Below are 15,622 nucleotides of genomic sequence, written 5' to 3'. Positions count from 1 at the left end.
AGCTGTATGTGTGAAAAAAAAAAAAACAGTATTTCTTATATCAAGAAGAATTATAATCTTTATTTGAAGATGCTTACCTATTATGGATTCAGTTGGCAACTGCTGCTGAGTTTTGATTAATTCCATGGAGAATTATATTTGTTATTGAATATTTTTGATATATTTCTTCAATTTAGAATGTGTTTTCTGATTATTTGCAATGTTAATTTTCACAGGTGAAAAGCAATAAGGATGCTTAAGTGCTGGTCAGCTGTTTTGATTCTTGGATTCATTTTTCTGGAGTCTGAAGGACGGCCAACCAAAGAAGCAGGATATGGCCTTAAATCCTACCAACCTCTAATAAGATTGCGACACAAGGTACCTTACCATTCTGGACTTGCTCATAATGAACTAAACTGTTGGTTCTCTGGTTTACTACTCACCTAAGAGCACTTATTGCAGAATATACTTTCAGAGTATAATTTATATTTATATAAAAAAGCCTTTTAGAAACACAATTTGGGGGATTGCTTTTGACAAAGTATAGAGATGGACTATTTAAAAAAATGTGTCATTAAAATTTCACATGAAGAAATAGGATAAGCTTATAAAAGTAAGTATGTCAAGACCTAATCATCCAGATAATTTCTGTTATTTCCATATTAATTTTAAGTTTATAACTTCAAACTAAACCAAAAGTGTTATGTTCTTGAATTTGCCATTAAGATAAACAAAAAAAGATACCTATACCATCTAGAGACATATAGTTTGGCAAAGTTTTTGTTCTTTTAAAAATCATTAGACATTTTAATTTCACAAAAATCATAATAATTTCAGGTTGTCTAATAGGAAATACTTCATTTATTGATGTTAAATATTTTCAAGAATTAAATAAGTTGACATTAGGATTTTTATAAATTCCATAGATTATATACTTACAATAAATTAAGCTAGTGCTTTTAATAACACATCATGATACTGCAAGTAAAATATTTAAACAACATTTTATTCAATCAAATACAAGTTTTAATACATTTTGATGTTCCTAGAGAGTGGAAAAAAGACAAAAATGCTGAAATTGAAAAGAACATATACATTTTAAGATTTCTTATGCTACTTGTCTTTTAAAAATCACTTGAAATAAACAAACATAACTATTTTGATTTTCTCCTTTATAGTCACTACATGATAGTAACTCTTACATTGCATATATTTTTGCTGAAATTCTTTCATTGACAAAATCACTAACCTTTTCTGGGATTTTTATGTGCCAGACATTAGGCTAAGCTGTTAAATTTATTGTTGTATTTAATCCTCAAACCAAACTTATGAAAGTGTATCTATTTTCATTCTATAGATAAGAAATAAAAAAAATTCTTAGAATGTTAAGGAATTTTTGGAACACATATCTTTATTAAATGTTTCAACAAGCTAAGGTATAGCATGCAGAATAGATATGACAGGTATAAAAGAGAAAATAAGTAGAATATAAACTATACTTCAAAGTAAAAAAATGTTATAGAAGTTCAGTTGCATGTAAAAGTAAATAAGCTATTAAAATGTTCATTCTAGAAAAGTACAACTAGAGAATTGGCCTTATCCCACTATTTTTCTATTATCATTCATTTCCCCTACTTCATGGACTAACAATAAGTTTTGTCCCAGCTCCAAACTTAGATATAAGAATTCCTTTATGAATGCTCTCAAAACACATTATTAATTCAACATTCTGACTCATACTATTACAGACCCAGTGAATATTTATTCCATACTGTGTGACTGCCCTATGTTATGTATCTTGAGGTCTAGAACTGTGCCTTTCTAATCTTTTTATTCCTAGTGCCTAGTGGATACTATGTAATTGAATAGATGGCAGAAAAATAGCAGGTAGATGCCTGACTAAAAGTTTTGATTGTTCCTCTGTTAAATATAACATCACAGATTGTTGTGTATAATTTATAAATAATTTTGAATTAAATTTGGACATTTCAGATAAATAACTTAGCATGCATTGCTGTATAATTTAAGAAATCTTTAAAGAAATGAAACAACACAATGAGTTAAACCAGTTTTGGAAACACTAATACTCACCCAAAATGATCAAAGTCACCTCCCAATCTTTTCCTTCTCTGTGAATCCTTACCTCTACATAGTTAGAAATAGTACATGACTGCTGGTACTTAGGAGCAGAGAGGCAGAGAACGTTATGACAATACTTAAATTTCAAATGACTTGAGACAGAGGTGACATTAAGCTATAAAAATAATTCTGTGACTCTGTGTGAAAGTGTGTATCTGGTAGGAATTAAGAAGCTCCCTGAGTTCTGTAAGTTCCTGCAAAGCCCCGGCAGATACTTTCCCCTCATTATCAACCCCAATCCAACCACTGGGATGTACTTTTCCTTCTCCAAGACCTTGAAGACTAATCTCATTATAGCATTTATTTATTTTTGAATTAGTCACTATTTGAATCCAAAGAATACCCGATTGTCTTTCTCTCACTTCTTTCCACTCCAATTAGGCTCACATGCTGCTTTATTGGAGAGGTTTTCCCAAACCATAACTGAAAATAGAACAAACATAGACATTCCCTTGGTCCCCTGTTAATGTTCACTCTAGAATACCATTATTTGTCAAAATATGTATTTCACTTATTTATCAGTTTGCTGGATTTTTTTTCCATTATGATGTAAGCTACTATTCATCTTTGGCTTCCCTGGTGACTCAGAGGTAAAGAATCCGCCTGCCTTGTAGATGGGAGTTTGATCCCTGGGTCTGGTAGATCCCCTGGAGAAGGAAATGGCAACCCACTTCAGTATCTCATGGACAGAGGAGCCTGGCGGGCTACAGTCCATGGGGTCCCAAAAGAGTCAGACATAATATAGTGAGTAAACACACACACTATTCATCTTGCTATAGCACAGCACACAGGATGGTAAAAAAAACAAATATATTTATAGTGAATGATTCCATCACTGACTAGAATAAGGCTTAAATCAAGATGATATATGTGTGTATAATTATATTATAATTAATAATACATTAAAAATAATTTCCTTTTCTATCATTTTTTGCTAGAGTAAAATCAACTAGGCTATACTTAATAAAAATTTTTAAAATATATTATTTAAAAGCATTGTATAAATTTATTTCCTCACATTTGTTATTTTTAACTTGCATAGTTTTATTTAAATAAAATAGACTATAAACATCTATAAATCTGTAAGATTTAGAGAATGCCTAAGGAGATTTTCTATTTGGATAGGTCTCACTAGCATAAATATTAGTTGTTAACTACAAAACACTAAAATATACAATAAATACACTAGATTTTGAGTTTTGATTAGCCACTTTCCACATTTTCCCCAGAGAGGTGTCAGTTCTTTGAGTCTAAACAAATGTATGTAGAGAACAGAATTTTCTCAAATATTTGTGTGTCAATTGTATAATGAATCCCCTTTTGGGAGCAAAAACTGAAATGTGCGATTTACTTGTCAGATTACACAGTGAAAGTTAAAGTGAAAATGTTAGTCACTGAGTCCTGTCTGACTCTTTGTGACCCCTCGGACTGTAGCCCGCTAGGTTCCTCTGTCCATGAAATTCTCCAGGCAAGAAAATTGGAGTGGATTAACATTTCTTTCTCCAGGGGATCTTCCCAACCAATGGATCAACCCGGGTCTCCTGTGTTTTGGGCAGATTCTTAACTATCTGAGCCACTAGGGAAGACCATACATAGCTTAGTGTAGTATAAGTATAACATATATGTACATAGTTGTATCATTTATAACTCTGTATACACACATGTGATTGCAAGTATATATTCTGTGTCTCAAGATAAAAATGAGTAACATAAATCCATCATGTTATTATAGAAATTTTAATTATAGTCCATAATATGTATCTAAGGGGGCTGATGCTGTTTCATCCAATGTGCTTACCCAACAAGCATTTATTGAGCTTGAGGATATGGAATTCATTAGCAATACAAAATTGTAAAACACAATTACAAAATGCAAATCCAAATAGTACCTTTCTTTTAATATTATTTTGAAGTAAATATTGTATATCTATATTGTGCTACATACTTTCATATACATTAATTGTTGCAATTTAATTCCACAATAACCCTTGGATACAGGGAATATTTTTACTGCTTATCCAAATGACATTATTAAAACCTGAGAGGAAAAGTAACTTTCTCAAGGGAAAGAGAGAGGATCAGACAGAAAAATGAGATTAGTAAGAAGCCCATAAAAGCATAGGTAAAACACAGATGGGGAAGAAGGATCAGAAAGAATAAAGATGGTAATGCTAGTAAAGCAAAGTGACACTGGCTTCAAGGAGAAACATCTAATGTCCTTTCGTGTTGTTCCTTCTCCCCTTCCATAAAGCGCAATCACAGTGTTTCCATGTATGTTTTCTTGGCTACACTGAAATGAATGTCTTCTCCTAATAGGATAGCATAAAGTTGGATAAGACTGAAGTGACTTAGCAATACAAATGTTGCTGTAGCTTTAGTTTAGGTAAATCTCCCAATGAAGACTCACTCGGAAGCAATAGTCACCACCCTAACTGCTAGTCTGTCACTGGTTTTGAGCATAGTAGTTACTACAGGGGGCTCCCAGGTGGCTCAGCAATAAAGAATTCACATACCAATGCACAGGCTTGGAAAGATCTCTAAAGCAGGAAAAGGTTCAGTTCAGTCACTCATTCGTGTCCAACTCTTTACAAACCCAGTCTTCCCTGTCCATTACCGACTCCTGGAGCTTACTCAAACTCACATCCATTGAGTTGGTGAGGCCATCCAAACATCTCATCCTCCATTGTCCCCTTCTCCTCTCATCCTCAATATCTTTCCCAGCATCAGGGTCTTTTCAAATGAGTCAGTTCTTCACATCAGGTGACCAAAGTATTGGAGTTTCAGCATCAGCATTATTCCTTCCAATGAATATTCAGGACTAATTTCTTTTATGATGGATTGATTGGATCTCCTTTCAGTCCAAGGGACTCTAAGAATCTTCTCCAACTCCACAGTTCAAAGGCATCCATTCTCTGGTGCTCAGTTTTCTTTATAGTAAAATTCTTGCATCCATACATGACTACTGGAAAAATTATAACTTTGACTAGATGGAGCTTTGTTGGCAAAATAATGTCTCTGCTTTTTAATATGCTGTCTAGGTTGGTCATAACTTTTCTTCCAAGGAGCAAGTGCTTTTTAATTTCATGACTGCAGTCACCATCTGCAGCAATTTTGGAGCTCAAAAAAATAGAGTCTGTCACTGTTACCACTGTTTCCCCATCTATTTGCCATGAAGTGATGGGACTGGATGCCAAGATCTTAGTTTTCTGAATGTTGAGTTTTAAGCCAGCTTTTTCACTCTCCTCTTTCACTTTCATCAAGAGGTTCTTTAGTTCTTTGCTTTCTGCCATAAACGTGGTGTCATCTACATATCTGAGGTTATTGATATTTCTTCTGGCAATCCTGATTCCAGTTTGTGCTTCACCCAGGAAATGGTAACCCACTCCATTTTTCTTGCCTAGAAAAATCACATAGACATAGGAGCCTGGTGGGCTACACAGTCCATGGGGGTCTCAGAATCAGACATGATTGTGCATATACTCACATAGGTCACACACAGTAGCTATTGGTTACTATGAGCATTTGTGAGAAAATTCCCTGAAGTTTTCCATACTTTGAGCCATCTCCAGAATTTATGTACTCAGAGCAGGTCACACGGAACTTAGTATCACAGGGCATTTACTGTATACTAGGTACTCTGTTAGCTTTATTCTGTACATTGGTTTAATTATATGAAGATTCCCATGTTGTAAGTGGTTTTATTACTGTTTGATAGAAGATAAAACTAGGCTTCACAAATGTTTGGTAGTTGTTTAATACAACACACTTAAAATGTTGGGAAGCAGGATTAGGATTTAATATAAAGCCTGTATATTTTAATAACCACTCTACATGAGTACTTTTGTGTTAATTTATCCTGTGTGCCATGTATTTACTATTCTCCCTGCATTCTGATCACATTAGTCCCTTTGTTCCTAAAGTGACTATGTGTCTAGTTCTGGCTAGTAAGTTGTTAAGAAGTACCATGGAATGCCTCTGGGCTGAACATTTGATCCCAATCGTAAAACCTCCCTGAATTATCTTTTTTCTCCTAGCATGTCAAACAGCATCTGTTCAAGGGAGTGCCTGCTTAATCATGCCAAGTGTCTAAATCAACTAGGATGACTAAAACTCCCTGGCAATTAGTGATTATCTTGAAATGAGAACAGAGGGGAAGGTCTTCTGTTTTAAACCACTGAGATTTGGGAGATGTCTGATATTTTGGAATTATAATGATAATTCTCTCTGTCCTAGAGAACTAGAACGTAAACTCTTATCATCTAACAAAAAATCCTGTACACTTTTTCCTCTACTACCTTGGTTTCTTTTTTCATTTCTATTCCAAGGCTTTTTGTCTCTTTCATTCAATATTTCTTTCTTCTTTCTGTATTCTTCTGGCTCATAATTTCCTATTAAAAGACACTGCCTCCTTGGAAGAAAAGCTATGATCAACCTAGACAACATATTAAAAAGCAGAGACATAACTTTGCCAACAAAGTTCCGTGTAGTCAAAGCTATGGTTTTTCCATTAGTCATGCATGGATGTGAGAGTTGGACTATAAAGAAAGCTGAGCACTGAAGAACTGATGCTTTTGAACTGTGGTGTCAGAGAAGACTCTTGAGAGTCCTTTGGACTGCACAGAAATACAACCAGTCCATCCTAAAGGAAATCATCCTGAATATTCATTGGAAAGACTGATGCTGAAGCTGAAACTCCAAAACTTTGGCCACCTGCTGCGAAGAACTGACTCATTTGAAAAGACCTTGATGATGGGAAAGATATTGAGGGAGAGAGGAGAAGGGGATGATGGAGGATGATGTGCTTGGATGGCATCACCGACTCAATGGACATGAGTTTGAATAAACTCCAGGAGTTAGTGATGGACAGGGAGGCCTGATGTGCTTCAGTCCATGGGTTCACAGAGTTGGACATGACTGAGTAACTGAACTGAACTGAACTGATGATTTCCTATCACAATGAAACCTTCTGTTGTAGTTGTGCATGCATGCTCAATCACTCAGCTGTGTTGACTCTTTTTGACCCCATGGACTGTAGCCTGTCTGGCTGCTCTGTCCATCTAATTTTCCAGGCACGAATCCTGGACTGGGTTGCCAGTTCCAACTCCGGAGGATCTTTCTGACCCAGGGATTGAACCCTTGAGTCTTGCATCTCCTGCATTGGTAGGTGGATTCTTTCCCACTGTGCCACCTGGGAGGCCTGCCCTGTTGTAGTCACAATCCTCTAATATGCATGTACTATTATTTCAGCATATCGTCATATACCCTATCAGTTCACTGTAACATTCTTCAGATTCAGTATGTTATCTTCCTTCCCTTTTCTTACTTACAGCACTGATCACACTGCTACACTGTTTGCTGATACTGATTATCAAAGCCAGGCTTGAGGGAAGATTGTGAGGACAGTAAGAAGTGCCCTTTGAGTATACCTAGTGGGACCACTGAAAAATCTTAAAATGCTTATAATTTTTGTGGCCAGAGAATGAGATGTCCAGATTTATAGTACAGAGCAAATCAAAATTGCATCATGATTCCTTTACTTACAAAATCAAAATATTTGTCTATAAAACTAGTTACTAGTGCAAATGGGGGAAAGTGTTTGTATAATTTAATAAGTCCAGAAAGTATTGCTATACATAGCAGTACGATATAATTCAAAGAAGTCATTTACAGGAGGTTATGTTTTACTTTTAGTATTAAAAGACTGATAGATGTGGGTTCGTGAAGAGTGGCAAGAGAGAACTCTAGGGAAGGAGAAAAAAATTAAATAGCACATCAAAACCATGACTGCTGAGAGAATAGAAACCTTCAGGCAAACCCAGAAGCATTATTTCCTGGCTGATGAAAAATTGTGCCATTCCATCTGAAATATCTGACTGCTTCCAGCATGTTCAAGGGAAGACCCTTTAAAATGTTAATGTATTTTTCAAAGGTCAAAGAGCAATCTGGACCATTATCTAATAGGAAAAATAGTCATGAAGAAGGAAGTGAAGACATTATGGTCATTAATTAAGTAAATGTTAAGGAATATATTAATTAATATATCAATATATTTATTACATATATATCTTAATGATTGAATAATGTTAACACATTTCAAATGTATTAAAATGTATTAGTAATACATTTTTAATTCATTGAAGTATAATTGATTTGAAAATTTGTGTTAGTTTCAGATGCACAGCAAAATGATTCAGTTATTCACACATATAGATACATTTTTTAATATTATTTTATCTTATAAGTTATTGTGAAATATTGAGTATAGCTCCCTGTGCTATATAGTAGGCCCTTGTTTATATATTATATATATATATATTTAGTGCATCTATGTTAATTTCAAACTTCTCAATTATCTGTCCTCTCCTTTCCCCATTGGTAACCATAAGTTTGTTTTCTGTGTATGTGTGTCTATTTGATTTTTGCATGTAAGTTTATTTGTATCATTTGTTTTCTATATTCCACATATAAGCAATATCATATGATATTTATTCCTCTTTGTCTGGCTTACTTCACTTATTATGATAATCTCTAGGTCCATCCATGTTACTGCAAATGACATTATTTCATTCTTTTTTTTGGCTGAGTAATGTTCCATTGTGTATATGCACCACATCTTATGTATCCATTCATGTGTCATTATACATTTAAGTTACTTCCATGTCTTGGTTATGTAAATAGTGCTACTTGAACATTGGGGTGTATGCATCTTTTCAAATTATGATTCTCTCTAGATACATGCCCAGGAGTGGGATTGCAGGATCATATGATTTTATTAGTTTTATTAAGGAACTTCCATGCAGTTCTCCATAGTGGCTGTACTAATTTACATTCCCACCAACAGTGTAGGGGTGTTCCTATTTTCTCTGCAACCTCTCTATTGCTTATTATTTGTAGAATTTTGATGATGGCCATTCTGACCAATGTGAAGTGATACCTGATTATAGTTTTGATCTGCATTTCTTGTCTTTTCTCAGAGTTTGAGCAAAAAAAATTTTTTTAATTTTATTTTATTTTTAAACTTTACATAATTGTATTAGTTTTGCCAAATATCAAAATGAATCCGCCACAGGTATCCATGTGTTCCCCATCCTGAACCCTCCTCCCTCCTCCCTCCCCATACCATCCCCCTGGGTCGTCCCAGTGCACTAGCCCCAAGCATCCAGTATCCTGCATCGAACCTGGACTGGCAACTCATTTCTTACATGATATTTTACATTTGTATAGAAACACAAAGACCTGGAATAGCCAAAGTAATCTTGAGAGAAATAGAGCAGAGTTGGAGTTGTCATGCTCCCTGACTTTAAGCTATACTGCAAAGCCATAGTAATCATAACAGCATGGCACTGGCACAAAAGCAGAAATATACATCAGTGTAGCAGGACATAATGCTGAGAGAAAAACCCACACACCTATGGTCAATTAATCTACACAAAGGAGGCAAGAATATACAATAGACAAAAGACAGTCCCTGCAACAAGTGGTGCTGAGAAAACTTGGCAGCTCTATGTAAAAGGATGTAGTTAGAACATCTCTAATACCATACACAAAACAATAAATGTATTAAAGACCTAGATGTAAGACCAGATACTATAAAACTCAAGGAAACATAGATAGGATGCTCTTTGACATTAATCACAGCAATATTTTTAAGAATTTGTCTCAGAGAGTAATGGCAATAAAAACAAAAATGAACAAATTGGACCTAATTAAACTTAAAAGCTTTTGCATAGCAAAGTAAACAAATAAAACAAAAAGCCTACAGAATGGGAGAAAATATTTGCAAATAATGTGGCTGACAAGTAATTAATCTCCACAGTACAGAAATAGCTCTTACAGATCAATATAAAAAATGAAATAAAAAATGGGCAGAAGATCTAAATAGACGTTTCTCCAAAGAAGATATACAGATGGCCAAAAGGCTCATGAAAAATGCTCAATATTCCTAATTATTAGATAAATGCAAACCTGATTTTTTTCATCAAAAAGTAATGTTTGAAAAAGAAGAACATTAAATTTTTTTTTCCTGAGAAATGAAATTCTACCCTTAATTGAGCTAGTGCCTGGAGTTCGGTTTCCAGAGAGCCAGTTTATATCAGCACACACCATATGATGTAGAAGATCTGTGAGTTAAGGACACCATATGGACCATAATTCTTCCTACTAATTGCACCAAAGGAAGAAGTTATCTTTAGGATACCAAGCAGTCCATAGTCCTTCCCTTTGCTCAAATGGAGATACAAACTCTGTCTTCTAAGGCTTTCCATACACTTGCCGTTTGCTCTTGAAGGGAATATTATCTTTGTGTTACAGAGCTTCTTGCTGTTTAAACATCCTTGAATAGATCACAAGGCAAATGGCAGTCAGTGTCTCAATCCATAAGATTTGCAAAACTATTATGGGTTCTTGGAGGACTGTCTCCCAAAACACACTGGTAGTACCACCAGGGTCAGGAAACCGGAGTCACCATCAAGTATATCTAAGGCCTAAACTGATGTGTGTGTTTCAAAACTGATTTGCAAATCAAGTACATAGTTACAACTTCATTGCACTTTTTGCTAGTTAATTTTGTCCTTTCTAGAACTTTAAGGAAAAAAAATGTTTTGTTGACCTTTGAATGTATTGCTTGCAAGTTTATTCATTTAAACTGGAATATATTTGCTAATCTGGGGAAAATTTGGCATGAGGTGGACTGAATCATTTTGCTAGGCAAAATTAAGTCAATAAAGAAATATATCTGATCTCTAAGATTCTCAAGATAAAAACCTGCTAGTCATTTGATATTTTTGAGAAGGAATTATCAAAGCAGTACTATCATTACAGATGTGTAGGATGCATAAAGTATGTTCCTTAACACTTCGATGACCCTACCTTAAGATACTTTTTGTAAAGCTTTAAAAGTAGTTGTTATAAGCTTGAAAAAATAGAGCTGTTTTCATTTTAAGATTTTAAGTTTTGAAATGTTAAAAATGGGGAACATTAGCCTTCTACTTACATATATTCCACAATATGTAACAAACTAGTCAAAGTCAAATTCATATAGTATATAAAACCAAGCTTGTCCATATTCCAGAAAACTCCATTTAGGCACTAGTCTTGAGCACTTAAGATTTTTTTTTTTACCACCCTAGAATGAAATTTCAAGTCACCTGAGCTACAGTGCTTTCTCTTATCCAACACATATAATATAGATTTAGATATAGATAATCAGATCAGATCAGTCACTCAATAGTGATCCACTCTTTGCGACCCCATGAATTGCAGCACGCCAGGCCTCCCTGTCCATCACCAACTCCTGGAGTTCACTCAGACTCACGTCCATCGAGTCAGTGATGCCATCCAGCCATCTCATCCTCTGTCGTCCCCTTCTCCTCCTGCCCTCAATCCCTCCCAGCATCAGAGTTTTTCCAATGAGTCAACTCTTCGCATGAGGTGGCCAAAGTACTGGAGTTTCAGCTTTAGCATCATTCCTTCCAAAGAAATCCCAGGGCTGATCTCCTTCAGAATGGATTGGTTGGATCTCCTTGCAGTCCAAGGGACTCTCAAGAGTCTTCTCCAACACCACAGTTCAAAAGCATCAATTCTTCGGCGCTCAGCCTTCTTCACAGTCCAACTCTCACATCCATACATGACCACAGGAAAAACCATAGCCTTGACTAGACGGACCTTTGTTGGCAAAGTAATGTCTCTGCTTTTGAATATGCTATCTAGGTTGGTCATAACTTTCCTTCCAAGGAGTAAACGTCTTTTAATTTCATGGCTGCAGTCACCATCTGTAGTGATTTTGGAGCCCAGAAAAATAAAGTCTGACACTGTTTCCCCATCTATTTCTCAAGAAGTGGTAGGACCGGATGCCATGATCATCGTTTTCTGAATGTTGAGCTTTAAGCCAACTTTTCACTCTCCACTTTCATTTTCATCAAGAGGCTTTTTAGTTCCTCTTCACTTTCTGCCATAAGGGTGGTGTCATCTGCATATCTGAGGTTATTGATATTTCTCCCAGCAATCTTGATTCCAGCTTGTGCTTCTTCCAGCCCAGAGTTTCTCATGATGTACTCTGCATAGAAGCTAAATAAGCAGGGTGACAATATACAGCCTTAACGTACTCCTTTTCCTATTTGGAACCAGTCTGTTGTTCCATGTTTGGTTCTAACTGTTGCTTCCTGACCTGCATACAGGTTTCTCAAGAGGCATATCAGGTGTTCTGGTATCCCCATCTCTTTCAGAATTTCCCACAGTTTATTGTGATCCACACAGTCAAAGGCTTTGGCATAGTCAATAAAGCAGAAATAGATGTTTTTCTGGAACTCTCTTGCTTTTTCCATGATCCAGCAGGATGTTGGCAATTTGATCTCTGGTTCGTCTGCCTTTTCTAAAACCAGCTTGAACATCAGGAAGTTCACGGTTCACATATTGCTGAAGCCTGGCTTGGAGAATTTTGAGCATTACTTTACTAGCGTGTGAGATGAGTGCAATTGTGCGGTAGTTTGAGCATTTTTGGCATTGCCTTTCTTTGGGATTGAAATGAAAACTGACCTTTTCCAGTCCTGTGGCCACTGCTGAGTTTTCCAAATTTGCTGGCATATTGAGTACAGCACTTTCACAGCATCATCTTTCAGGATTTGGAATAGCTCAACTGGAATTCCATCACTTCCACTAGCTTTGTTCATAGTGATGCTTTCTAAGGCCCACTTGACTTCACATTCCAGGATGTCTGGCTCTAGGTCAGTGATCACACCCTCGTGATTATCTGGGTCATGAAGATCTTTTTAGTACAGTTCTTCTGTGTATTCTTGTCACCTCTTCTTAATATCTTCTGCTTCTGTTAGGTCCATACCATTTCTGTCCTTTATTGAGCTCATCTTTGCATGAAATATTCCTTTGGTATCTCTGATTTTCTTGAAGAGATCCCTAGTCTTTCCCATTCTGTTGTTTTCCTCTATTTCTTTGCATTGATCGCTGAAGAAGGCTTTCTTATCTCTTCTTGCTATTCTTTGGAACTCTGCATTCAGATGTTTATATCTTTCCTTTTCCCTTTGCTTTTCGCTTCCCTTCTTTTCACAGCTATTTGTAAGGCCTCCCCAGACAGCTATTTTGCTTTTTTGCATTTCTTTTCTATGGGAATGGTCTTGATGCCTGTCTCCTGTACAATGTCACGAACCTCATTCCATAGCTCATCAGGTACTCTATCTATCAGATCTAGGCCCTTAAATCTATTTCTCACTTCCACTGTATAATCCTAAGGGATTTGATTTAGGTCATACCTGAATGGTCTAGTGGTTTTCCCTACTTTCTTCAATTTAAGTCTGAATTTGGCAATAAGGAGTTCATGGTCTGAGCCACAGTCAGCCCCTGGTATTGTTTTTGCTGACTGTATAGAGCTTCTCCATCTTTAGCTGCAAAGAATATAATCAATCTGATTTTGGTGTTGACCATCTGGTGATGTCCATGTATAGAGTCTTCTCTTGTGTTGTTGGAAGAGGGTGTTTGTTATGACCAGTGCATTTTCTTGGCAAAACTCTATTAGTCTTTGCCCTGCTTCATTCCATATTCCAAGGCCAAATTTGCCTGTTATTCTAGGTGTTTCTTGACTTCCTACTTTTGCATTCCAGTCCCCTATAATGAAAAAGACATCTTTTTTGGGTGTTAGTTCTAAAAGGTCTTGTAGGTCTTCATAGAACCGTTCAACTTCAGCTTCTTCAGCGTTACTGGTTGGGGCATAGACTTGGATTACTGTGATATTGAATGGTTTGCCTTGGAAATGAACAGAGATCATTCTGTCGTTTTTGAGATTACATCTAAGTACTGCATTTCGGACTCTTTTGTTGACCATCATGGCCACTCCATCTCTTCTGAGGGATTCCTGCCCACAGTAGTAGATAGATATATAGATATATAGGCTTCTCAGGTGGCACAGATGTAAAGAGTTCAGTTCAGCTCAGTTCAGTCACTCAGTCATGTCAGACTCTTTGAGATCCAATGGACTGAAGCATACCAGGCTTCTCCATCCATCACCAACTCCTGCAGCTTGCTCAAACTCATGTTCATCGAGTCAGTGATTCCATCCAACCATCTCATCCTCTCTCGTACCCTTCTTCTCCTGCCTTCAATCTTTTCCAGCATCAGGGTATTTTCCAATGAGTCAGTTCTTCACATCAGGTGGCCAAAGTATTGTAGTTTCAGTTTGAGCATCAGCCCTTCCAATGAATATTAAGGACTGATTTCCTTTAGGAATGACTAGTTTGATCACCTTGCAGTCCAAGGGACTCTCAAGAGTCTTCTCCAACACCATAGTTCAAAAGCATCATTTCTTTGGCGCTCAGCTTTCTTTATGTTCCAACTCTCACATACATACATGACTACTGGAAAAACCATAGCTTTGACTAGACAGACATTTGTCGGCAAAGTGACGTCTCTGCTTTTTAATATGCTGTCTAGGTTGTTCATAGCTTTTCTTCCAAGGAGCAGGCATCTTTTAATTTCATGGCTGCAGTCACCATCTGCAGTGATTTTGGAGTCCAAGAAAATAAAGTGTTTCATGGGTTCCATTGTTTCCCTATCTCCATCTATTTGCCATTCTTTATAGTTGTAAAGAATCTGCCTGCAATACAGGAGATGCAAGAGACATGGGTTAGATCCCTGGACTGGGAAGATCCCCTGGAGTAGAAAATAGCAACCAACAGCCTGCCAGGCTATAGTCCACGAGGTCACAAAGAGTCAGACACAATTGAACATATACACACGCACACACCAAACACACACAGACACATACACACACACACACATATAAAGATAGATAATTGAAAAACTTGACTTATCCTTGTTTCCCTGAACAGTTATTGATCCTTTTACTGATCAAGGAGCACCAGCATATTGGGACCTAGGTGCAGTTAAACAGGTTTTTTCATTACTGTTCATTTCCTTTGGATTGACTTCCAAATCTTTCTTACCTTTAGATCTAGTTGTATTTTTCTCCTCATTTCTGTGGAGAGAATAATGCTAGTTCACATCAGTTTACTAAAGAAAAGCAAACTATTCATACACCCAGATCTACCACTAATTAAGTACATTATACTACCTGTTATGCAAAAGAATACAGATATCAATGTTTATAATAGGATTCATTGTGGTTGCTTTCAATTTGTACATGTAGGAAAAAAGGTTATGAGTTAAGAACAGGCAAATGAGATAAATTAATATTAATAAACCACAAGCTAGCATTTATATTCACTTCTTCAATGTGAAAATTAATCATAAATTGTTTTGTATATCTTTCATTATTAAAATTCTATTGAGAATTCAATTAGAAAAGCTCTGTATTATAAATGAAAAGAAATATTCTTATTTATGAGCTTGACATTCAACATGTTTAAGAGATAAAAATCTTACAATATATAGATCACTATTGAAACAAATAGGATTATTTTAAACTAATATTACTCACTGCTTGTTTCTGGCATCAGATCCCTAGTATATGAGGAAGTGGTTTTAGGTCTATAAGATAGTA

At 36.1% G+C, this 15,622-nt stretch overlaps 1 protein-coding gene across 3 annotated transcripts in view; it reads left to right on the top strand.

Moving 5' to 3' along the window:
* The first annotated feature begins 231 nt into the window (after positions 1-231).
* The window catches only part of FSTL5 (follistatin like 5), an 875,401-nt gene continuing 860,010 nt past the window's right edge, over positions 232-15,622 (top strand). For all 3 annotated transcript variants that reach the window (XM_070385610.1, XM_070385609.1, XM_070385608.1), the window contains exon 1: positions 232-357. In XM_070385610.1, the coding sequence (XP_070241711.1) occupies positions 232-357 (126 nt within the window). The remainder of the gene's footprint in view (positions 358-15,622) is intronic.

This window comes from Bos mutus, chromosome 17, assembly GCF_027580195.1.
Source record: "Bos mutus isolate GX-2022 chromosome 17, NWIPB_WYAK_1.1, whole genome shotgun sequence".
In the NCBI taxonomy this organism is placed as follows: Eukaryota; Metazoa; Chordata; class Mammalia; order Artiodactyla; family Bovidae; genus Bos; species Bos mutus.
Note: the sequence above shows the minus strand (reverse complement) of the source record. Positions and strands in the feature narration are given on the sequence as shown.